At 39.2% G+C, this 27,188-nt stretch overlaps 1 protein-coding gene across 7 annotated transcripts in view; it reads left to right on the plus strand.

Moving 5' to 3' along the window:
• fmnl2a (formin-like 2a) overlaps positions 1 to 27,188 on the plus strand; it is a 168,025-nt gene that overhangs the window by 91,422 nt on the left and 49,415 nt on the right. For 4 of the 7 annotated variants that reach the window (XM_057852654.1, XM_057852655.1, XM_057852653.1 and 1 more), the window contains exons 7-10: positions 8,644 to 8,752; positions 12,312 to 12,388; positions 16,522 to 16,615; positions 20,242 to 20,316. In XM_057852654.1, coding sequence (XP_057708637.1) covers positions 8,644 to 8,752; positions 12,312 to 12,388; positions 16,522 to 16,615; positions 20,242 to 20,316 — 355 coding nt within the window. Of the gene's footprint in view, positions 1 to 301; positions 347 to 8,643; positions 8,753 to 12,311; positions 12,389 to 16,521; positions 16,616 to 20,241; positions 20,317 to 27,188 lie in introns of all 7 variants that reach the window. The other 3 variants (XM_057852649.1, XM_057852650.1, XM_057852652.1) reach the window with 1 other exon arrangement.

Consider the following 27,188-nt stretch of genomic DNA (forward strand, 5'->3'; position numbering starts at 1 on the left):
ACACAACCCCTGGCTCATTGTTCTCGTACCACCCTGCTTGCGCTGTCTGTATCGGGGATGTGAATTATTTGTACTCCCAGCCTCTCCCCTCCTGCGCTCCCTTCGGAGCAAATAGGTTTTTCTGCCGCTATTGTGCCTGTGTCTCCCCCTCATTGGCTCCCGCGAATGCCATCCGCTGCAGTTTTCATTTAGGAGCTAGACACAAACAAACTGGAAAAACATTGTTGTTCTGTTTGTCATGTAATGTTCGCAAAAATATTCCTCAAATCATTGTTTTTATTTCAAAACGCTGCCCCAAAAGGTCACCAAGCTCACTCAACTGTCCAAAGTGTTCTCAAATCAGACGGTATGTCCTGTTTTAATGTTAGTAGGTAGAAGTACAAGCTCTAGATTTGTATTCCTGAGTGTGTAGTCTCAACACATGTAGACAAGAGCAATTTTGACTGTATTCCATTATGTTTTACTGCAGCTGTAATTTGATAATGTACTGTAGTTGTGTTGATAGAGTACCAATTTATCATGTTTTGTTGAAATTGCCTTTTGTTTTTACATGAGTAGTATTTCCGTCATTTGTTTCCCTTTGCTACTTTGGTTTCAACTACGCTTTAGTGGTGACGCATGTGCGGACATCTTTAATCGAGTGATTAATCAATCAGAGAGGTTGGGCTAGACGCTTTAGTTCCCTTCTGAATTTTATTTCAGACATGTTGGACAATGTTATGTTTGTGGGAACCATTTGAAGAAAGACCTTTTATTTTTCTTTAGTTGGCCTTTGAATGGACATAAATTTCGACAGTCGTATGCCAAAATTTTTAAGTCTTAAAGAGATGTGGAAGCTTACACTGTTGCAAAGGGAAAACCAGATTAGTTTTCACCCTCTTTTTATACTTTTGTTTTCAATATGTAAATTTGAAGCGAGTTACTGTCACATGAGTTGTCATTAGGGGTGTGACAATATATTGATCGCGATACTTTTTGTCCCAAAATGTTATCGATATGCATGGGAAATTTTTTGACCCATCAAAAAATTTAATTGTTAAAGGGTATTATAATACTAAGGAGCTGTGAGATATCAATAGAACCGTTATGTGGCAAGATAAAAAATATTAATAAAGTTAACAAAAAAATAAATCACATTCATGAGCAATTATCGAAAATAGATCGAAAATTACGAACATTACCGAAAGTATTCCGGAAACAGCCGAATGGGGCGGAGACGTCACAACAAGGAAACAAAAGGTCGAAGCAGGTGCCATCGCTGTTTATCGATGAGAAAGTTGCGTTCGTGTTTTATCAAAAAATCGCTAAAATGGTTCAAACCTGTCATGCTTTGTGGTGTACAAATAGCCATTTGTCGCGATGTAGTTCCCATGAATTCCCGAACGCGAGAAAAAGAGCTGGACTACGCATACAATGAGTAAAGTTCGTCCGTGCAAAGAGGGCTAATTTTGCACCTGAAAACTATTTGAACTATGGACAAATTAAATCAGGTTTTGCTAAGAAATTGCTGATGAAAGCAGATGCGGTGCCCACCATACACGCGCAGCCACCTAACTGTCCCGAGATATAAAGAAAGAGGACGATGACTGGCTCTGATGAGACCACCCCAGGCTAACCAAAGGAGCAAAGCAGCCAAGCTCGAAATGGCCAGAGTGAGTACTCTTTCATAATAAAAAAAAAACATATATCGCATTGGATATAGGACTGGACACATGTATAAATTATCGCTCGTAAAATATATAGAACAAATCCTCTAATCCCATTCATATTTGTGTCTGTTGGCAGAGCGAAAACCTATGATAGCACAAGAAATGATAATTATTCTATACATTATTTTGCGGTCACGGTGTATCAGCTTCACAAAAAGAAATGCAAAACAAACCATTCGGTGTTTCTGTTGTCGCCATTGTTTCATCAGTGTGATTGCTCCCCTCAATGATCCTTTCATTAGGCTGCATTGGCTTTCGTTTGGGCTCAAATTGATAACCCAAAACACCAAAGAAAGGTTCATAACTCTCCTCGTCACCATTAGAAGAATGTTCGTTACGTCGGATTCGTCGCTTCAACTAGAAACAAAATTGTCCGCCATCATCACCGCCATTCAGTACTAAGCACTGAGCCGATTGTTTCCTTGTAGTGACGTCACGCACACAATATGCTACATTTCCGGGATCTCGTGGGCGGGTACTTTTAGCTTCACAATCGATCCAAATTTCTATCATTTTCTTGGTGTTGCCATGTGTGTAATTACACGAAGTGGCATGATAGGAATCCAAAAGGCATGCGTTTATGGATAAAGGATGGAATATTAGCATTTCCCCAGGTGTTGTAATACCCTTTAACAAAAAAAACCATTTGTTTCTTCTAGAATACTGTCTATTTTAACTCATTTGCTGTCATTGACGGCGCTAGACGTCCAATCCATTTTGCCCGGAAGGGTTGAATGAACATTCAACATAGCACTAAAACCAGAGCATTCAACTCTAGTCTTCCCAGTTTTGGGGGCATTTACAGGTCACTTCCTGTTCATTTTGAGTCACTTACTTTTCATTTATGGCATTTCCAGGTCACATCTGTCTAGTGCTGCAACGATTGATCGATTAACTTGAGTAATTTGATTACAAAAAAGGGCTGTCAAACGATTAAAATTTTAATCGAGTTAATTACATCTTAAAAATTAATTATTCGTAATTAATCGCAATTCAAACCATCTATAGAATATGCCATATTTTTCTGTAAATTATTGTTGGAATGGAAAGATAAGACACAAGATGGATATATACATTCAACATACGGTACATAAGTACTGTATTTGTTTATTCGGTACATAAGTACTGTATTTGTTTATTATAACAATATATCAACAAGATGGCATTAACATTATTAACATTCTGTTAAAGGATCCATGGATAGAAAGACTTGTAGTTCTTAAAAGATAAATGTTAGTACAAGTTCAAGAAACGTTATATTAAAACCCCGGTAATGTTTTCGTTTCAATAAAATTTGTATAATTTTCAAAAAATAAACCAGTAGCCCGCCATTGTTGATGTCAATAATTAATTACACAATGCTCATGGGTGCTGAAGCCCATAAAATCAGTCGCACCCAAGCGCCAGCAGAGGGCGACAACACAAGTAACAAGTGGACATTGCACTATGCTGTCATTTTAAGCTGCTTGAGCGGGGCATGTGCGTTAATTGTGTCCAATATTTTAACGTGGTTACTTAAAAAATATAATTACCGCTCGTTAACGCGATAATTTTGACAGCCCTACAAAAAAGCTTTGTATCAAATTTTGCTCCTTCGAGTACAGTGGTACCTTGACATACGATCGCTTTGACACACGATCTTTTCAACATCCTACATTCTACATCCAACAACATGCTTGAAATACGACGGCATGACAGCGCCACAGACTGACGCACAGCGGATTTTCTTGTGAGAGAAATCACCACAGGTTCCAGGCAGGTGGTGAAACAAGGAAAAAGGTGACGCTTACTATTGAAATGAGGATGGATATGATAGTAAAATATGAGCGTGGGGAACGCGTCCGTGAACTGGCTCAACAATACGGCCGTAGAATGTCGATGATCTCCGCGGTCCTCCTTTGACCTCCATTCGCCTGTCTTTATAAGTTAAGCTGACAGTTATTAATTATTGTGGTAACATTGCCAGAAAATCGCCAGCTTCGTCAGGTTTTTAATCATTTATTTCAGAACTTGTGAAACACAACATGCTTACTGTCCGCCACCGCTGAACAAAGTGAAAGTAAAAAGTCTCTCTCAGACACTGTCAAGTCAGCCACACGGTGCGTTCAGGTACACCACGCAAAACACACCACCCACTTTAGAACCCAATCCATTACATTATTACAGGTATTATTATTATTATTGCAATTGTTATTTTATTATTATTCCGATTATTTTATATTATTTGCTCTGTGTAATTTCTATTTGCAATAGTACAAGTAGCATTATTAAGGATTAAGTATAGGTTTTTGGGCTGTGGAACGAATTAATGGAATTATAATGTATTCTTATGGGAAAATCCTTCTCGACATACGGCCATTTCTACTTACAATGTGCTGGAAGTAATTAACTTCGTATGTAAAGAGTACCACTGTATTCGTTTAATTCGAGTGGCGTGTTAATGGTTTGTTTTCAAAGAGTTTGCATTTAGTTTGGTTGATTTGGATGGATCTGTTTCCCTCTAGTGGCAAAAGTGAATATGACATAACTCGTTTAACATAGCTGAATCCAGCTGCTCCCGGTCAAGACCAACATCAGCTAATGTTTTTTTTAGGCATTTGTAATTATTTAGTCTATAGGTGTATTTAGCTGTTTTTTGTGGAAACAGGTGTTTGAACGATTTGTTAAGAGTATTGTTTAAAAAAAAAAAAAAAAAAGCATTTTATTTTTATTCTAGCATTTTTTAGCATTTAAGGTTGCAGACTTTTACTCTTTTGAAAGTGCAATCTTAGCAAGCCTATTTTTTACATCTCCTAAAATTTATTCTGCAATGCATTCAATGTTCCTAATCTGATTACTCGATTATTCGAACTAACTAGTTGATAGACTAATCGACTACTAAAATAATCGATAGCTTCAGCCCTACATCTGTCCAGTAACCCAAAATCAACAGGAAATGACCTGAAATGCCCAAAATTAACGTAGTGACATCCAATACGTTTAAAGTGGGAGGGATGGCAGGGAATCAACTAATTTCCTGACCCATGTATTGATAACATTTGTATCACCATATCGTGAGATAATAGTTATGGTGAGCCTTGTATCTAGGCCTGCAGCTATCTATTATTTAGGTAATTGATTAATCTATCGCATAGTTAGCAGTGTTGTTAATCTTACTGAAAAAAAGTAATTAATTATAGTTACAAATTACTTCTCCCAAAAAGTAATTGCGTTAGTAACTCAATTACCTGAATGTAAGAGTAATTAGTTACTTAGCAAAGTAATTGGTGATAATTCCTTTTTTTTTCCCTCAAAAAAAAAAACATTGGCCACACGATGGGAAGTTTTTTTGTGAAGGTTTTTGGTACAATTGGCCCGAGCCCAATTCTTTACCTTAATTTACCCTTTACCCTGAATCAACTGTTAAAAGTTGTTAAAATTGCTCCCATTATTGTATTAGTTCCCTTCGACATATGAACGTTTTAAAACTGTTTCATCATTTAAAGATAGATTCAAGTCAAGATTTTGCCGATTTAGAAGTATTTTAGATTAAAAGTTACTTAGGTTCGCTAGGAAGGTTCTCTACAACAGAGCCGTCCTAAAAAGTCTACTGCTTTAAGATGGCGGCTGTCTACTAACTCATTTAGTGCCATGTCTGTCATTTTGCATCTAGTTATATCTATGTACAGTACATGTGATATCTACCATGTCTACCATATCTACCATAACATGCGGGCGTAGTTGGTAGGCTATCGGCTACAACATGTATTATTGGAGCTACCTAGCATCGCGTTTGCTCGCCGTCACAACTTTCTTGCCTCCTCCCTACTCCTGCTCTGCTCTGTCGTCTCGGTGAGTCCGTCTCCCTCAGACTTTTCGACCAATAAAGTAACGCATAGTAACGCATGCCTTTCCGTCCTCAGTAACGGTAACGGCGTTGCCAAGATGAGAAAAGTAATTAATTAGATTACCCACTACTGAAAAAAATAACGCCGTTAGTAACGCCGTTATATTGTAACGCCGTTATTAACAACACTGATAGTTAGTTCGAATATCCGAGTAATCTAGTAACCGAGTATGCGTTGCAGAATCAATTTTAGAATATGTAAAACAAATAAAAAAGTGTTTATGCTTGCAATAATATTTATTTTGGCCTTCTAAGACACTTTCAAAAGAGCATTAAATGCGAATACAAAATAAAATTCCTGAGTGTCTCTTCAAACTATTGCACTTTCATTTCACAAGAGCAATATATGCATTTCAAAATAAATTAAAATACCTGATCTTAGCCTCTAAATATATATAGAAAAATAAATAAATAAATGAGAATCAAAGTACAACAAAAGAACAATTGGCTAGCTTGTATAGCAACGTTCCGCTAGCTTAAATGCTATAAAAAGCGAACCTTTTCTATAATTTTCTTTACAATGTCCTTAACAAATTGTTCAAACACATATTTCCACAAAAAAACTTAAATATACTTCTAAAATAAATAGCATAAACAAACATTTTAGCTCAAACAAAAACTTGCCTTATGTTGGTCTTAACAGGAGCAGCGGGATTCAGCTATGTGAGACGAGTTATGGCATATTCACTGTTGCCACTAAAGGGCAGTGTATCCACCCGAATCAATAGAAAGAACTGCAAACACTTACATAACAAACCATTACAATGCCACTATAATTAAACTAATCCTGAAAGCAGCAAAATTTAATCCGAAACATTTTTCCAATCGAATTACTCGAGTTAAATCGAATAACCGTTACAGCTGTACTCGTATCGCGAATCGCATCGTATCGTGAGCTACTCAGTTTCCCATCCCTAATTGTCATTCTTAAATTTTTGTTCCCCAATTATCAAAAAAACAAACAAACATAAAAATCTGTCCAAATCTTTGTTTCATCAACAGCTAGATATGTTATAAGTTTTTTTAGGTGGTTTTCGACAAGTCTATTCATGTTGAAGGCGTTACTCTTTGGCGGTGTTGCACAATCGTTTATCATGGTTCAGATTTACAGATGAAAACATTTTGTCTGCACATTTCAATCAGGCTCTGTCACTTTGGGATGTTGAGCAATCAGGTGCAAAAAAGATATTAAACTAGCAGTCGTGTCCTGCTATTCATTAATGCTATATGAGGAATATTAACTCATTGCCTGCAGTTGGTGATAAGAGACATCCAATCCAGTTCTAATAGACTGTACATCTGTCCCCGTCAATGGTAGCTAGTAGGAGTGGGAACCTCTTAGTACGTCATGATACGATACGATTTGCGATACAAACCTCACGAGAACGATGATCTGACGATATGGCATTGCAACGATTATCGATACATTGGTCAGGAAATCATTCTAGGATATTCTAAAAAACAACAACTAGTAAACAGAAAAACAAGCTTCTGCTGTGAATTGGAATGAGTTTATCACTAGTAGACGTCCAATCCATTTGAACTGGGGAGGTTCAAACGGATTGAACGTCTATGGCCGGGAGTAGCAGCCAATGCCAGGCATTGAGGTAATTTTGGACCATTTAAGGTCATTTACCTGTTGATTTTCAGTTACTTTCTGTTGATTTTGGGGTATTTCATGGGTTCTCTTCCTGTTTATTTTGAGTTACAGAACAAAAAGTGACCTGGGAATTACCCAAATGAATAGGCAGTGACTCAAACTCAACAGAAAATGACCTGTAAATTGTTGGAGGCAGTCTTTCCGGTCCTCCGCTTGTTTGTTTTCAATTCAGGTAAGACGGTTAGACTGGATTGCAAAGTAAAAGACTGGAGGCAAGAGATCAGTACTGCAGAGTTTTAATTTGAGAAATTTCTGGGTACATTCAATGACAGAACAAAAGCTGTGTAGAGAAATGCACACCTAACAGACTGCTCGACGTTGCTTATATGCTGTACTTAAAAGGAGGTGTGTCTGTTTGGTGATTAACTCATCTTGCAAAATAGGTCATGAGCCTTGCTGGTTGGCAGTTAAAGGTCCATGATTATCTGAGGCAAAACTAACTGTCAGCGGTTTTCTGTGAAAAACAACTGGTGATGCTTGCAAGCATATCAGAAGATTGCATTAGGCGAGATGTACACTGACTTCAAAATGCCCTAAACTAAACAGCAAGTGGCCTGTAAATACCCTGAAAATCGGACAGAATGAACGTACGTTCCCAGTCTAAATGGATTGGGTGTCAAGTACGTCAATGCAGCGTTAGAGTTAACTGAGACACTATAATTGTGGAAAATTTTAGCTCATTTTTATTTATTTATTTATTTATTTTAGACATTGACTCCTTTTTAAAACAATATCTCGATTCTTGGCAGGAGCATATCGATAACCTTTTGGGATACAAAGTATCACAATATATCACCATTTCGATATTTTGTCACACCCCTACTAGCTAGTGAGTTAAAAAACTTGCACATTTGTGTCCTTAAGGTGCGACCCATTGCACACGCGCCCGCTGTGAATCTCGCAGCAGTCACGCCTCCCGCTGACATGAACCGGCGTGTTTGTCACTAATAGCCTGAAGATACATTTTTCCAGGCTTGTAATTGAACCTCCAATCTGAAAATAAACACAGTTTCCCCGAGTGGCTTGACTTCTCCCACTGCCTTTTGCAATGCTGCTTTGCCATTTAGCTTTTGTGGTGACCTCCTTGTTTTGTCTGCATGCAAATGACTGGGGCGCTGTTGTGTTATTGATATTGCTGTGAAGGACATTGAATTTAAAGCGTTAAAAGAGCTTGATGTGGGCCCCTGGCGCAGCTATAGATTATATGGCTTTAGTATTTGTCCGTGTAAGGTGGCTCGTCAGTGTCAAAGCCTTCCTATGCGAAGGAGGTGATGGTTAATGGGTGGGTGGGGAGATTTCACACACAAATGGCATCTGTTTTCTGCCTCATGCTCTTGTTTTTCCCATACTACCAACTTGTCAACAAAAAAACCAAACATGTTTTTCAGATGTAACACGTTTCCCAGCCGTAGGACGCTGAAAAATTCCAGGCTGGTCAGCAAGAAAGACGATGTCCACGTCTGCATCATGTGCCTGCGTGCCATCATGAACTACCAGGTCATTCATGCTGGTCTTATTTACACAGTTTCACTCTTGTCTTGGATGTTGCAATAAGTTACAGTGTCAATATCAGTTTGTTTTACTGCTGCTAGACAATTTTGGAAGTGTGCTTAGATGGCATTTAATTATGATTTTTTTTTTTTTTGATGAGGGGAAAAAGTTCTGAAACAATTTTATCACAGAAAATGGTATTTGAACAGGGGTGTGTAATTATGTTCATATGCTCCGATTCTGTGTTGTAATATTGGACGAACTGTATTCTAAAATTACAGATTGTAAATAAAATTTGAATGCAGGCTTTGTCAAAATTTAGGCCTTAAAAAGCATTAAACTAAATATTCAAGGCATTAAAATGTATGTAAACTTGAGGGGTAAAGAAATGTTTTACATAATTAGAGTTGTCTGATAAAATAATTTTAAAATTACATCAGATAATATTATCAGATAATATTAACAAACCGTTTTTTAATTAGCGGTTTTGAGCAGATATGCATGTTGCCTTCAAAGTGAATATAGGAGCCTCCTGTCTTTGTTCAAGGGCTGGTCACAGCCTAGCACTGCAGTTATGCTTATTCTCCATTGAATGTCTCTAAAATAAAATGGTTAGGATTTTTTATGTGAGCAGACCATTTGCATTCATTGTGCAAAAATTAAATGAACAATAAATGATGAAAAAATTCATTACATACTTCATTCACTGTACTGAAGCTATGTGCCTTGTTATTTTGAGGCAGAAGCACAATGTGAGCAATATGTCATATGGCAATGCCCTATTGCCAGTTTCACATTTCCACTTGACCCCAAAAACTGATGTTTGCACTATTTTGATTTCAACAATAAATACAGTGGTCCAATCAATGGCGTTGGTTTGCATAGGGACATAACACTGCCAACTTCTCAAGATGCTGAAATTGTCCCCACCAACTTTTAACTTTTTCCCATATATTGTAAAGATAGAATTGACCCTACCATTATTAAGTGAATTATCTTAATTATGTTGAAACTTACATTTACCCCTTTTCACTTGCTGAATGCGCCAGTCCATTTCCCCCCTCAAACGCGCGTTTTATTGGCTGATGACGTGACCAACTCCCGACACACACACGCACGCTCACACTCACACAGCCCCAACAGAAATACATATATAATATCGACAACATGCTGCTTCCTCCGCCCCCTTCCAAGGAGGGGATATTAGAAGTATTTTTTGGCTAGCAGCAGCCACTTTAAGTAATTTAAAATGCTGTGGAAGTGGGAAACACCACCACTAATTTTGCTACTGAAAGTCCGACCTGCAGTTTGCATAACATTAAACTGTGTGAACTTGCTAACCTGCAAAACTCGAGTAGGAAGCTGCTTAGAAGGAAGTATCCTTCTGTTTGTGTTTTCTATTGTTAACATTAATTAAACTGTGAGAAATGTAGTGAACTCTGAAAAACGTGAGCAAGAATCCGCTTTGCGAGAAAGGGGTGCTGCACACATTTTTCACATTTCTATATAAATCACCATCAAAATCACCATCAAATGTGATCTGATCTTTGTCAAAAACAGACAGAGAAAAAAACAGTGTCTGCTTTAACTAAAACCACTCATTTGTAGATTTTCATATTTTACTGAGGATAGCATGCAAACAATGATAGAAGGGGGGAATAAATAAGTAAAGTCTCTGCCTAAGGAGACTTAGAGAGCAATTGAAACCAATTTTTACCAAACAATTTAAGTCAGGAGTGTGCCCTATCACTGATGAGTGGTTTAAAACTGCCCTGCCCACTATCACACATCCGGTAAGAATTGTCTTGATGAGAAGCATTGTCTGATGTGCACCATGGCTCGGTCAAAAGAGCTGTCTGAAGACATGTGATCAACGTTTGTTGACTTGTATAAAGCTGGGAAAGGATACAAAACCATCTCTAAAATTCCGGATGTTCATCAATCGACAGTCAGAGAAGTTGGAGAGAGTGGAGAGAGTTTGGCACTGTTGCTTCTCTTCCAAGGAGTGGTCGTCCACTAAAGATGACGCCAAGAGTTCAGCGCAGAATACTCAGAGAGCTAAAAAAGAACCCTAGTGTGTCTGCTAAAGACTTACAGAAATCACTGGCACAAAAATCACTGGCACAGTCCAATATCTGTGCACACATCAACTATATGTAAAACTATGGCCAAGAATGGTGTACATGGGAGGACTCACAGAGGAAGCGACTGCTGTCAAAAAAAAAAAAAAAAACATTGTTGCTTGTTTAATGTTCGCAAAAAGGAACTTGGACACTCCACAGAAGTTTTGGCAACATTTTATGTGGTCTGATGAAACCAAAGTTGAATTGTTTGGGAGTAACACACAACGTCATGTGTGGAGGAAAAATGAAAAAGCTCAACAACATCAACACCTCATCCCCACCGTAAAGAATGGTGGCAGGAGCATCATAATTTGGGGCTGTTTTGCTGCCTGAGGGCCTGGACAACTTGCTATCATTAATGGAAGAATGAATTTAAAACGTTTATCAAGATGTTTTGCAGGAAAACCTTGAGGCCATCTGTCAGACAGTTGAAGCTAAAAAGAGGATAGATGCTGCAACAAGACAATGATACAAAAAACAGAAATAAATCAACTTCAGAATGGTTTCAGAAGAGCAAAAATACACATTCTGGAGTGGCCAAGTGAATGTCCAGAATGGAACAGTTCACCAACATCAACACCTCATCCCCACCGTGAAGAATGGTGGAAGGAGCATCATGATTTGGGGCTGTGTTGCTACCTGAGGGCCTGGACAACTTGCAATCATTAATGGAAGAATGAATTTAAAAAGTTTATCAGGATGTTTTGCAGGAAAACCTGAGTCCGTCTGTCTGACGGTTGAAGCTAAAAAGAGGATCGACGCTGCAACAAGACGATGATCCAAAACACAGAAGTAAATCAACTTCAGAATGGTTTTAGAAGAAAAAAATACACACTCTGGGGTGGTCAAATGAAAGTCCAGACTTGAACCCCATTGAGACTGTGTGGCATGACCTAAAGACAGCGATTCATGCCAGACATGCCGAGGAATCTGACTAAACTACATCAGTTTTATAGAGAAGAATGGGCAATTAGATAAGATTAGTAGTGATCAATGTGCCAGACTGATCTGCAGGTACAGGAAGCGTCTGGTTGAAGTTATTGCTGCCGGGGGTTGGGGGGGCACAAAATATTAAATTTGATGGTTCACTCACTTATTTTTCTCCCTTCAGTCATTGTTTGCATACTATCATCATTAAAATCTGAAGACATATAAATGTTTGGGTGGTTTTAGTTAAAGCAGACTGTTCTTTCATCTGTGTGATTTTGACAAAGAGCAGATCACATTGGATGGTGATTTTATGCAGAATTGTGAGAAATTCCAAAACGTTCAGATACTTTTTCATACCACTGTAAATGACACATTATTAGAACCCGAGCACCAACTGGCGCGAGAGCTCTATTGTAATTTTTATATATTATTTTGTAAAATATTTCCTTGCCTGAGCATCTTGTTTTACGCGAATGAATTCTAATGCCTCTTATTTTTGTTCTCTTTTTCAGTATGGCTTCAATATGGTCATGTCCCACCTAAATGCTGTGAATGAAATTGCACTAAGTCTCAACAATAAAAACCCGAGGTGAGCCAAAACCATGAGTCAACGGTGGAGGAAAACATAAGTGGTGACAGCTACCAGAAGGACTCGCTTTTTTATGTCACAGTTTTCAACTTGTGGGGTTATAACATTTGCCCTAATCGTGGAACTGAAACCCTGTTAGATCCCTTTTCACATCATTACTCATCCAGACTCCCCCACACATAGATTTAAATCATTTCCTGTCAACTAACCCTACCTTAACCTGCCATGCAGTTTATCCCCAAAGGCTAGACGAGGCCCCCCAGTATATGTGCGTAAACAGATTTATGACATTATTAACATAAACTTGCTTTCTGTTCTTGTCTTTCTCACACATTTTCCAACTTTTCTTGTCATTTTTTATTACACCTTTGTAAGTCGGATTGCTATGTGAGACCCAGCACAGCAAAATGTGTCACAGTGATCCATTTTTCAAAATTGTGATTTTATATTAGGGCTGTCAAACGGTTAAAATGTTTAATCGAGTTAATTACAGCTTAAAAATTAATAAATCGTAATTAATCGCAATTCAAACCATCTATTAAATATGCCATATTTTTCCGTAAATTATTGTTGGAATGGAAAGATAAGACACAAGACAGATATATACATTGAAATTACACACATACATACATAAGTACTGTACTATCTGTTTATTATAACAATAAATCAACAAGATGGCATTAACATTATTAACATTCTCTTAAAGTGATCCATGGATAGAAAGACTTGTAGTTCTTAAAAGATAAATGTTAGTACAAGTTATAGAAATTTTATATTAAAACCCCTCTTAATGTTTTCGTTTTTGTTAAAATTTGTAACAATCAAAAAATAAACTAGGAGCTCGCCATTGTTGATGTCAATAATTACACCATGCTCACTCATGGTACTAACCAATAAAATCAGTTGGACCCAAGCGCCAGCAGAGGGCGCCAAAAACCCAAAAACAAGTAACAAGCGAGCATTACACTGTGCTGTCATTTTAATCTGTTTGAGCGGGGCATGTGAGTTAATTGCGTCAAATATTTTAACGTGATTAATTAAAAACAATAATTGCTGTCCGTTAACGCGATAATTTTGACAGCCCTATTTTAAATATATATGCTCAGCTTTCCAACAACATACCATTTTGCTATGACATTGTGACTTGAAGTTGCGTACTCTGGGATCATCTTCCCGAATTAGGAATAACAAGCCTTGGAATTTTTGACAACAAACCTTCCTTTATTCAAGTCACCTGATTTTGAGGATCGGTACCTTGGTCATCCTGGTACTTCTAAAAAAAATTAGCATATTGTGATAAAGTTCATTATTTTCTGTAATGTACTGATAAACATTAGACTTTCATATATTTTAGATTCATTACACACAACTGTAGTAGTTCAAGCCTTTTATTGTTTTAATATTGATGATTTTGGCAAAAAAGTCAAGAGAAAACAAAAATTCCTATCTCAAAAAATTAGCATATCATGAAAAGGTACTCTAAAGAAGCTACTAACCAAATCATCTGAATCAACGAATTAACTCAAAACCCCTGCGAAAGATTCCTGAGGCTTTTAAAAACTCCCAGTCTGCTTCATTACTCAAAACTTGAATCATGGGCAAGACTGCCGACCTGACTGCTGTACAGAAGGCCATCATTGACACCCTCAAGCAAGAGGCTAAGACACAGAAATTTCTGAGCGAATAGGCTGTTCTCAGAGTGCTGTATCAAGGCACCTCAGTGGGAAGTCTATTAGAAGGAAAAAGTGTGGCAGGAAACACTGCACAACGCTGCACCCTGAGAAAGATTGTGGAGAAGGGCCAATTCCAGACCTTGGGGGACGTGCAGAAATGGTGGACTGAGTCTGGAGTAGAAACATCCAGAGCCACTGTGCTGGAAATGGACTACAGGTGCCGCATTCCCCAGGTCAAGCCACTTTTGAACCTGAAACAGCGGCAGACGCGCCTGACCTGGGCTGCAGAGAAGCAGCACTGGACTGTTGCTCATTGGGCCAAAGTACATTTTTCAGATGAAAGCAAATTTTGTATGTCATTCGGAAATCAAGGTGCCAGAGTTTGGAGGAAGACTGGGGAGAAGGAAATGCCAAAATGGCTGATGTCCAGTGTCAAGTACCCACAGTCAGTGAAGGTCTGGGGTGCCATGTCAGCTGCTGGTGTTCATCTACTGTGTTTTATCAAGGGCAGGGTCAATGCAACTAGCTATCAGGAGATTTTGGAGCGCTTCATGCTTCCATCTGCTGAACAGCTTTATGGAGATGAAGATTTCATTTTTCAGCACGACCTGGCACATGCTCACAGTGCCAAAACCACTGATAAAGTGTTTACTGACCATGCCATTACTGTGCTCAATTGGCCTGCCAACTCTCCTGACCTGAACCCCATAGAGAATCTGTGGGATATTGTGAAGAGGAAGTTGAAAGACACCAGACCCAACACTGTGGATGAGCTTAAGGCCGCTATCGAAGCATCTTGGGCCTCCATAACACCTCAGCAGTGCCACAGGCTGACTGCCTCCTTGCCACGTCGCATTGAAGCAGTCATTTCTGCAAAAGGATTCCCGACCAAGTATTGAGTGCATAGCTGATACAGTGCCCTCCATAATTATTGGCACCCCTGGTTAAGATGTGTTTTTTAGCTTCTAACTTTTTTTTTAAATTCAAATAATATGGGACCTTAATGGAAAAAAAGAGAAAAATCCAACCTTCAATACAAGTGCATTTATTCAGTGGGGAAAAAATCCCACATAAAGACATAATTATTTGACATTAAATAATGTGTGTCACGATTATTAGCACCCCTGGTGTTAATACTTTGTACAACCCCCGTTTGCCAACAAAACAGCACCTAATCTTCTATAATGTTTCACAAGCTTGATTTTGTGTCTGGTGAACCATTTCTGCGTAGAGTCAATTGAAGCCTGGGACCATGTGCTTTGGTCAGATGAGACCAAGATTGAGCTTTTTGGCAACAAACACTCTAAGTGGGTCTGGCGTGCCACGAAAGATGCGCATGCTGAAAAGCACCTCATACCCACTGTGAAGTATGGGGTGGGTCAGTGATGCTGTGGGGCTGTTTCGCTTCCAAAGGCCTTGGGAACCTTGTTAGGGTGCATGGCATCCTGAATGCTTTGAAATACCAGGACATTTTAAATCAAAATCTGTTGCCCTCTGCCCGATAGCTGAAGATGGGTCGTCACGGGATGTTTCAGCAAGACAGTGACCCTAAACATATGGCCAAATTTACACAGAAATGGTTCACCAGACACAAAATCAAGGTTGTGAAACATTATAGGAGAAGATTAGGTGCTGTTTTGTTGGCAAAATGGGTTGTACAAAGTATTAACATCAGGGGTGCTAATAGTTGTGGCACACATTATTTGATTTCAAATAATTATTTCTTTATGCGGGATTTTTTTCCCCATTGAATAAATGCACTTGTATTGAAGGTTGGGTTTTTCTCTTTTTTTTTCATTAAGGTCCCATATTATTTGAAAAATATATATATATATTAGAAGCTAAAAAGCACATCTTAACCAGGGGTGCCAATAATTATGGAGGGCACTGCATAATTAATTGAAGGTTGACTTTTTTTTTGTATTAAAAACACTTTTTTGTATTGGTCGGATGAAATTTGCAATTTTTTTGAGATAGGGATTTTTGTTTTTTCTTGACTTTTTGGCCAAAATCATCAATATTAAAACAATAAATCATCAATATTAAAACAATAAAAGCCTTGAAGTACTTCAGTTGTGTGTAATGAATCTAAAATATATATACAGCACATCAAAATTGCCCCCCCCCCCCCCTTCCCCACCACCAATGTGATCAAAGCTATCCCAGCATTATAGCCATATAAAACAGGTATTAGTATAGCAGTGGTTTCAAGGAGCGGGAAAAAAAAATCACATTCGTTCTGCAGCATTTACTGTCTTAGACAGTTATACACACCGAGCTAATGTTGAGAATGGTTCATAAATGATTTGAAATCAGCAAAACAGCAAAATTGTATAAAATCAGTAAAAAAAATACTCATGCAACAAAAAAAATATTTTAAAAAACATAATGTGTGAATTGAACACATGCATTGCAATTCATCTAACGCATTTTGACACTTATGTCCCTATATTTTAACAGAACCAAAGCTCTAGTGTTGGAGCTCCTGGCGGCAGTTTGTCTCGTGAGGGGAGGCCACGAGATCATCCTAGCCGCATTTGACAACTTCAAGGAGGTAAGAGCAGACGGTGACTCAGCCTTTAGCAATGCTCCTTGGATTGTGCGGCGGAAATACACTATTTGTCAACAGATTACAGACCCCCGTTTAGCCGGCGTGCACAGGAGGACACATTGCCTCCCGCAGAAAGTAATGAAGTGTGTGTGTTTGGCACGCACACAAAGGTTGGGACTAGCAGAGAGGCAGATGTGAGCGACAGCCTTGATGAACTCTTTCAGGCTGCTGCAAAAAAAAAAGAAAAAGAAAAAAAAACGAGTTGATGACAGAGTGGGCGGAGGTTTGTCGCATGCGTCATGCGAACACGGGTCCGCTGCAATGCAAAATTTACTCCTGAATGAAAAATTGAGCGTCATACTCAGCCTCACCAGCATAAGTGGCAGAATAAGCTTGGGCTCATCGCAGCTCATCTCATGAGAGACGGAAGGCGAGAATAATGAGGGCTTTCTTGCACTGCGCTTAAAGGAATAGTTTGAATTTTTTAAGTTGTAATTTAAAAGTGGCTCTTAAAAGCATAGTGTTGTTACATCTACTTCTCTCTGTGACTTTGATAGTGCCTCTCGGACTCGGCTTTAAAGGGATTTTTTCTTTTTTTCAAACATTTGATGTCTCCTGCTTGCTGCATCTTCGATTCTTTATCAAAGTCCACCGTTGCCCTCTCAATGAACTGTAGCGCTTAACTCTTGCACTTTTTTTTTTTTAAACATCGCACTCATTACTGCCTCCAGAATTGAAGTTCAAGTAGACTTCAGTATTAGAAGTCACTTTATATCAAGAGAAAGTATGCAGTAAACAACACAATATTCATCCAGTGGAAAATATTTTCATTTTTTGGTATTGCTGATTAGAAGAAAGCTAACAACAAAGTTCAGACAATAAGACGCACCTGATTATAAACCGCCATCCACCAAATTTGACACAAAAATGGCATTTGTTCATAAATAAGCCGCTCTGGAATATAACCCGCAACTTTCCCCACTGTATTATGGGATATTTACACCAAAGAATATTGACCGGTAACACTTAATCTGACAGCGGCATCATAAGACTGTCATAAGACCAAATGAAACGCCATGAAGCTTTCAACCAAAGCTTCATTGCTTCAAGAAGCTTCATTTGGCCATCATGGCTCCCTTGAGGGAGACAGTCAACCTCTGCTGCCACCTGCTGTCAACACCGTTGTCGTTCAACATGCCTTCTAGCATGCATTGCAGCGCTACAAATGTAAATAACAATTAAAATTCATGGTCAGTGCTAATCTTTTCTCCAGTTACTGTTCCAATTGTTTCATTAATTGCTAGTTATGGTATTTGGTAACAATTTATTTGACAGTGGCACCGTTAGACTGTCATAAGACCATCATAATTATGACATGACACTTCTATGAGCATTGATAAATGCTTATGACAGATATAATTTTGTGTCGGCTGGCAAATTATCTCACTTTTCAATGGCTGTAACAGATCCGAGCTGGACATAAATGGAGTTAGCGACATACAGTGGGGCAAATAGGTATTAAGTCAACCACCAATTGTGCAAGTTCTCCTTACTTGAAAAGATTAGAGAGGCCTGTAATTGTCAACATGGGTAAACCTCAACCATAAGAGACAGAATGCGGAAGAAAAAAAAACAGAAAAACACATTGTTTGACTTTTAAAGAATTTAGTTCCAAATTAGAGTGGAAAATATGTATTTGGTCACCTACAAAAAAGCAAGATTTCTGGCTGTCAAAGAGGTCTAAATTCTTTTAACGAGGTCTAACGAGGCTCCACTCGTTACCTGTATTAATGGCACCTGTTTTAACTCATTATCGGTATAAAAGACACCTGTCCACAATCTCAGTCAGTCACACTCCAAACTCCACTATGGCCAAGACCAAAGAGCTGCCGAATGGCACCAGAGACAAAACTGCAGACCTGCACCAGGCTGGGAAGACTGAATCTGCAATAGGTAAAACGCTAGGTGTAAAGAAATCAACTGTAGGAGCAATTATTTGAAAATGGAAGACATACAAGACCACTGATAATCTCCCTCGATCTGGGGCTCCATGCAAGATCTCATCCCGTGGCGTCAAAATGATATAAAGAACGGTGAGCAAAAAGTCCAGAACCACACGGGGGGACCTAGTGAATGACCTACAGAGAGATGGGACCACAGTAACAAAGGCTACCATCAGTAACACAATGCGCTGCCAGGGACTCAAATCCTGCACTGCCAGACGTGTCCCCCTGCTGAAGCCAGTACACGTCCAGGCCCGTCTGCGGTTCACAAGAGAACATTTGGAATATCCAGAAGAGGACTGGGAGAATGTGTTATGGTCAGATTAAACCAAAATAGAACTTTTTGGTAGAAACACAGGTTCTCGTGTTTGGAGGAGAAAGAATACTAAATTGCATCCGAAGAACACCATACCCACTGTGAAGCATGGGGGTGGAAACATCATGCTTTGTGGTTGTTTTTCTGCAAAGGGACCAGGACGACTGATTTGTGTAAAGGAAAGAATGACTGGGGCCATGTATCGAGAGATTTTGAGTGAAAATCTCCTTCCATCAGCAAGGGCATTGAAGATGAGACGTGGCTGGGTTTTTCAGCATGACAATGATCCCAAACACACAGCCAGTGCAACAAAGGAGTGGCTTCATAAGAAGCATTTTAAGGTCCTGGAGTGGCCTAGCCAGTCTCCAGAGCTCAACCCCATAGAAAATCTGTGGAGGGAGTTGAAAGTCCATGTTGCGCAACGACAGCCCCAAAACATCACAGCTCTCGAGGAGACCTGCATGGAGGAATGGGCCAAAATACCAGCAACAGAGTGTGAAAAGCTTGTGAAGTTACAGAAAACGTTTGGCCTCCGTTATTGCCAACAAAGGGCACATAACAAAGTATTGAGATGAACTTTTGGTATTGACCAAATACTTATTTTCCACCATGATTTGCAAATAAATTCTTAAAAATGAAACAATGTGATTATGTTTTTTTTTTTCCCACATTCTGTCTCATGGTTGAGGTTTACCCATGTTGACAATTACAGGCCTCTCTAATATTTTCAAGTGGGAGAACTTGCACAATTAGTGGTTGACTAAATACTTATTTGCCCCACTGTAATTTGCCGGATGACACGTAATAACATCTGTCATATGCATTCATTAATTCCATGATAGTGTCATGTCATAATTATGAGGGTCTTCTGGCAGTCTTAGGACGCCGCTCTCAAATAAAGTGTTTCCTATTGACCCAAATAAATTGACAAATAGGCTGCACTGGACTATAAGCCGCAGAATTCAAAATGAGGGGAAAAATTAGCATCTTATAGTCCGAAAATTACGGTAACTTAACGTCGAAAACGTCAGACTGGAAATTTATGCTTTTATAAGATTAGAACATGAGGAGGAAAAGGTCTTGCTTGTTAACTATTAGTAAATATCAATTCACTGTCCTTTAAAAACATTGACTCTTAAATCAATGTAATAGTGATGAAACACATGACAATTTCCATTTGGGCGTTGTCTTTTCTTCATCAGCTTACGTAATTGTAAAATAATTCATGTCAATTGCGATCACACGAAGACTGATGCGGCCTAGTTTTACGCCACGGTGGCCACTTTGACGTTCCGTGGTTTGTTTTGCAGGTTTGTATGGAGGAGCAGCGGTTTGAAAGACTAATGGAGTATTTCAAGAACGAAGACAACAACATTGATTTTATGGTATTTACCCACACGAGCACACACGTGGTTCTAAATCTAAGTATTGATCACTATCCCTCAGAGTCCTCAATCAGCAGGCGGCCTGCAAATATTGTATTGATTTTGTTTTCTTATTACATTGCTGTAGGGATTAGTATATCGTCTTTATGGATATGATTTAGTGAGAGTGGAGATGGAGCACCCACCCAATAACACTGACATTTTAATATTGTATTGGTGGAGATAATCTGTGACGTTTTAAGCGTGTTGAGCTACGATAAATACTGTCATGAGAAAAAATTAGGGCACCCTATGGAAGCCTGTGTGTTTTCTAAAATATTTGGTCATCTGGATATTTAATATCAATTTTAACAATCTTGAGAGATTCAAGTAATAGAACTAAACAATTAAAACTGAAAAAACAATATTTTATAACTTTCTGTAAAATGTAATTTAAATACATGCACCTTCTGTTGAGGAATAAATTAGGACACCCCACATTCATTCTCACTTAAAACGGCTAAAATCACACACAAGTGTATCAGATCAGGTGCACATGATTAGAACATCATTCCCCAGTGTTTTGAAGAAGGCTTGCCTTATTTAAACTTCACATTTAGTTTGGTGTGCCCCGGACTGTTGAAGTAAGAGAAAACAGGTGAGATCAAAGAAGCAGTCTAAGGCCTTAGAAAGAAGATTGTAGACTAGAGATGTCGGATCGGACGCCGATATGGGCAAAAAAATGCGCATCGGTATCGGATCGGCCGACACGGAAAAATTCCGATCCAGACTTCCGGTCCAGTTTTTTGGGAAATCCGATCCGGGTTTTCCAGCACACCAATATACATAATCCATTCCAGTTTTTGCTTTGGTTTCACTAAAATCTGGTCCGCATTTTACGGCACTCCTTCAACACTCTACATTACCGTCTCCCAATTTACCGAGAGACTTTATCGGTCAAAATGTCAGATGTGTGGGATCATTTCACTTTAAAGGAGGACAAAGATGAAGAGGCAGAGTGCAACATATGCCACAATAAAGTCAAGCGTGGTGGTATGCTGTAAGAAGTTTTAATAGAACCAACGCAACTAACACTGGCAGAAACTTTGGCTATGCGTGACAAACTGGCACTAGACAGTCCCAAAGCCCAGGGAATAACAAGAGTCATTGCCGAAGAATTCATTCTGGATGACGAGCGGACGCTTATGAGCAGTGTTGTTAATTTTACTTTAAAAAAGTAATTAATTACAGTTACAAACTCCCAAAAAGTAATTGCATTAGTAACTCAGTTACCTGAATCTAAGAGTAATTAGTTACTTGGCAAAGTAACTAGTGATAATTTTCATGTTTTTTTTTTTTTTCTCAAAAAAAAAAAAAAAAAAGGTCACACAATGTGAAGTTTAAAGGGTTTTTGGGACAACTGGCCCTTGCCCAATTCTTTACCCTCCACTTAACTAGACACAAGGGTATTGCTTTGCTACAGTACAGTATGTGTGGAAGTCATTTCAAGTTGTGAATCAACCGTTAAAGTTGTTAAAATTGCTCCCGCTATTGCATTAGTTCCCTTCTGTTTACTTTCAACATGTGTAAGTTTTAAAACTGTTTCATCATTTATTTCATCATTTCAGTCCTTAAAACATGTTGCCAATGCAGTCATGTCTGTCATTTGCATCTAGTTCTATAATATGTGATATCTACCGTATCATGTGGGCGTAGTTTGTAGGCTACAGTCAGGTATTATTGGAGCCACCTAGCATCGCGTCTGCAACGGCGTCTTCCCCACTCCTGCTCTGCTCTCTCGTCTCCGTGAGTCCGTCTCTGACTTTTTTTATTCAACCAACTTAGTAACGCATAGTAGCGCACGCCTTCCCCGCCTCAGTAACGGTAACGGCGTTGCCAAGATGAGAAAAGTAATTAATTAGATTACTCACTACTGAAAAAAATAACGCCGTTAGTAACGCCGTTATATTGTAACGCCGTTATTAACAACACTGCTTATGAGTCTGGTAAAGGATTCCAAAAGATCTCAAAAGAATATAAAATCAGCCATTCCACTGTCCGGAAAATACTCTATAAATGGAGAACATTCAAAACAACTGCCAACATGCCCAGGTCTGGCCGTCCAAGCAAGTTCACCCTGAGAGCAGACAGCAAGATGCTAAAATAAGTCTCCAAAAACCCTGAACTTGCTGCTGTTGATGTAAAAGTGCATGCCTCCCCAATCAAAAAGAGACTTCACAAGTTTAACCTTCATGGGAAGTGTGCATAGAGGGAAAATGTGTTCTCCTAGAAGAACATGAAGGCCACACTGAAGTTTGCCAAGTGAAGTAAACATCGAAGATGCTTTGTCACAAGCTTCAACTGCTGGAACTACACTGAAAATGGTAATACGGATTGCTGTCTGTGGTGGTGATCCTTATGAGCTTCCATCCCTCTGTAACACTTCCGCATCATCAGCAGGGGTTTCAGGGTCTTAGGTGTTTCGCCCCTTAACCTGAACACCTCGCCTGAGTGGGGCACCAAAGACTTTTTAGGCTTCACCTGCGGAAGTATTCCAGGTGTGGGCTCTCCTAAGCCACAGCCATCTTGAATTGGACTCAGCTGCTGCTGCAATGTCTCCACTTGCTTTCCTCAGCTGCTTGGCATCCAACCCCATTCTCTGGAGAAAGTAGCGAATGGACTTTGTTGGAAACCCTCGACAGCCAACTTCTATGGGGAAGATGGCTGCGTGCCAGCCTTTTAAAGCTGCTTCGTCAATCAGATCTTGGTATTTGGCTTTCTTCAATTGATAGGACGTGTCCAGTCGCTCTTCCTAAGGCACTGTGAGCTTGGCCACAATAATGGTCTTTGTGCTTCTGGACAACAGGACCATGCCTGGCCGGAGAGAGGTCGCCGCCACGTCCTGCGGGTAAACAAGCTTCTTCAAATCCACTCTCATCTCCCAGTCAGAAGCACGGTCCAAGATGCACGGGAAGCTTTTAGTTGTTGTGTTGATCTCGGGGGCCTTGCCTCCTTCCCTCACAAAGGCTATAGTTTTAGGCTGTTGCGTCTGCTTGTTGTTAGCTTTGACTCGCTGCTGTTCGACCCAGTTTGCGATTTTATTGAGGACCTTGTCATGCCTCCACCTGTAGTGCCCCTCTGCCAGCGCCTTTGGGCAACCAGTTAGAATATGGTTCAGTGTGCAAGATGGATTACTCTCCAGGCCCCAGGTTTTCAAATTGCTCAGGGTGGGCAACAGATCTGTGACCGAACGCAGCAGGAAACTCAATTTTCCTTGGTCGGTGTTTCACAGCTCCCTCCAGGACAGTGATCGCTCCTGGGCTTGTGCCCATTCCCATTGTGTCCATCTGCCCTGAGCTGCAAGCCCTATCGCATTCACCTGCCGATCTTCTTCTGCGCGGAATGTAGACAAAGACCAGGACTTCTGGAATAATGTTCTTTGGACAAATGAATCTAAAATGGAATTATTTGATCTTTGGACATATGAATCTAAAATTGAATTATTTGAACACCAGAACAGAGGACATGTTTGGCGTAAACCCAATACAGCATTCCAGGAAAAAAACTTCATACCGACTGTGAAGCATGGAGGTGGAAGTGTCATGGTTTGGGGATGCTTTGCTACAGCGGGACCTGGCCAGCTCACCATCATAGAATTCACCATGAATTCTATTGTTTATCAGCGGGTGCTTGAGGAACATGTGACATCATCTGTGAAAAAATAAAACCTGAATCGAAACTGGACCCAGCATCATGACAAGGACCCAAAACATACCAGTAAATTCACCAAGGACTGGCTGAAAAGAAAGAATTGGAGAGTCTGGAATGTCAAAGCACAGATGTTAATCCCATTGAGATGCTGTGGGGTGAATTGAAACAGGCTGGACATGCAAGAAACCCCTGAAACATCTCACAGCTGAAAGTATTCTGCGTTGAGGAAGGGGCAAACTTTCTTCAGACCGATGTCAAAGATTGGTAGATGGCTACAAAAAGCGTCCCACTGAAATTACTTCAGCCAAAGGGGGTCAGACTAGCTGTTAGGTGGTAGGGTGTCCTAACCCTTTTCCTCAGGTTAAATAAGCATTTTTCTTGATATATTTGGTTTAATGTAGGGCTGTCCCAAACGACTAATTTTCTCCCGATTAGTCAGCCGACTATTTTTACGATTAGTCGACTAATCTAATAATTACATTTTTTTTTTTTTTTTTTTTTTTACTAATTTAGCAATGAAATTTTTGTTGACACTTATCAATTCACAAAAAACATATTGGAACACTCAAATTATTTATTAAAGTACAAATAAACACGTAAATAACAATAATAAATCACAAATAAACAATGAGTTCAAATGCTGATAGAATTAACTAGTGTAGCATCCCGATTGAAAAGATGGTCTCTTAAACTGATGGTTTACAACTTTTATTCCATTCTTGATGTAAACACACTGTAAGAGCTACGGTGCACACAAATAAAGCAACACAATTAGAAATTAACAAAAACTTTTCACCTTTTTCCTTTTAAACCTTATTTATATATCAATGAATTGCCTATATGAATTGCCTTTACCTTAATTTATTACCTTATCATTGACAATCTCTCCCTTGAGTGCAATCACTGTATATACTGTATATATTTATGACCTTTTAACCTTATATAATTTTCTTTACCATAAAATAAACCATAACATGAAATAAACCTTTCGATTAGCATTAAGAACAATACTAATAGCACTTATAAGGCCCATTGTCAATGAAACATTATTATTTAGTAAGGCGACAGCACCCTCTGGTGTACAAAAAATGAAAAAAAAAAAAATTACAAACTGCGTGAAGGCGCTTGAGGTGTTTATAGAGTCTACCCACGTACCACGTGTTCGCGTAGGGTTCCGCCCACTTGTCCGTCAAAACATAGTGTTAACCTATTACGGCTACGTACATTTCTCCTATTTACGGCGTGTTTTTCTGCTCTTTAACATTAATAATCAAAATGGTGAAGGCGTGTTGGTTGCACTAACAGAGAAGATGGAAGGAGAGACTTGAAATTTTACCGTATTCCGAGGGATCCAAATAGAAGAGCGAAATGGACGGCTGCAATTCGACGTGAAAATTGGACACCAAAAAATCACCACAGACTATGTAGTAGTCATTTTATATCCGGTAAGATGCATTTAATATATATTTAAAGGGTTTTGGCCTGACAACCACAATTAAGATCATTGCTAGGCTAATCGCCGACAACATACGACGTAGTACGACATAGTTTCAAATTCAAGATGTTTGTGACTTCCCTTTCTTCCACCATCGTTATTTTTTGAATAATATTTAGCTGATACCAAGTAAAAGAAACTGGCCTCGTCTACGGGGCTGACAAATAACCACAATTAAGATCATTGCTAGGCTAATCGCCGACAACATACGACGTAGTACGACATAGTTTCAAATTCAAGATGTTTGTGACTTCCCTTTCTTCCACCATCGTTATTTTTTGAATAATATTTAGCTGGTACCAAGTGAGGGAAACTGGCCTCGTCTACGGGGCTGACAAATAACCACAATTAAGATCATTGCTAGGCTAATCGCCGACAACATACACGTATGTATGTAGTGCGTGCTATCGCTAAACCATATAAACATTAAAAGCCTTAACTCCATTGACAAACGACATGAAATACATTAGACTTGACAGTGGATGTTAGCAATAACAAAAGAAAATTTCGTAACTCACCTTTCCAAGCACAAGATAGATTCCTGCCAAACGAGGACCTGTTTCACCCAACCAGCAACGAAGTATTTATAAGCGTCCAAGCTCTTGAAGTTTTTCGTGAGAATAGGCTGATTTTGTGTGGACAAGATCATTTTAAATATCAGCGTAGCAGATGTCAGGCAGACAGGGCGAAGACAGTGGGTCGAAAAACATCGATTTGGGCATCAAATATGGATCTGGCGACTGTATAGAACGAAGCTTTTCCTCATAACGCCTTTTATGCAACAGATCCAGTGAGTTTGCGGCATCAGAAAGAACCGGGTCTTCCATGAAATGCATTTTAAATTGCGCCATCAATTGAAAACAATGCAAATACAGAGTCAAAATGACGGACAAGTGGGCGGAACCCTACAGCGAACACGTGGTGCGTGGGTAGACTCTATTCACGGCCGACGTGCAGCCAAGCTTGGCTTTGAAGAGACAGGACAGAAGAGTGTACTTTCCTTTGTTTCTTTGAAATAAGGCAATGTTTTGGACACTCTGGTGCGCTTTTTTTGGCTTTGTGCCGCTTTCCCCGCTTGCAAACAGAGCATCCGACATTCTAACTTTGCACGCATATATTTTTTTTAACCCTTCATTAACCGTCGACGGGATGTTGTGCTCGTCGACGGATTTACGTCATCGATGACGTTGACTATGTCGACTAGTCGGGACAGCTCTAGTTTAATGAGTAAAAAAAATGTTATTTTTTTGTTGTTTACCTGCAATTAAATCACTTTCTTTTCCAGAAATGAAGAAAAACAAGATCAGACACTGATATGTGAACGTTTCTTAATAAAGAACTGAATATTTAATGAGGTGTCTTAATTTTTTCACATGACTGTAGTTCTTTTCATTTCATGGCTTCTGTCACACATACATTGCATACCAGCTCTTTTTCTTAAGTTAGCAGATCACGGTAAAATACGCTGAAAAGAAAAGACCAGCTGCGGGCGCCTTTAAGTGTCTCCATTCATGTAAACTGTATTATGAAAGTGTGTTTAAGGATCAGTAAGTGAAAAGCAGCGGTTGGTGTGTTTAAATGTGCGAGTAGAGCGCACCTTTTGCACAGAAAGCTTAAGCGTGTGTTTACATAGAACATCATCCATTCATGAGCATAACACGTAATTGTTATTTTCTTGCGCTCTCTA

This window comes from Corythoichthys intestinalis, chromosome 12 (assembly GCF_030265065.1).
Source record: "Corythoichthys intestinalis isolate RoL2023-P3 chromosome 12, ASM3026506v1, whole genome shotgun sequence".
Lineage (NCBI taxonomy): Eukaryota > Metazoa > Chordata > Actinopteri > Syngnathiformes > Syngnathidae > Corythoichthys > Corythoichthys intestinalis.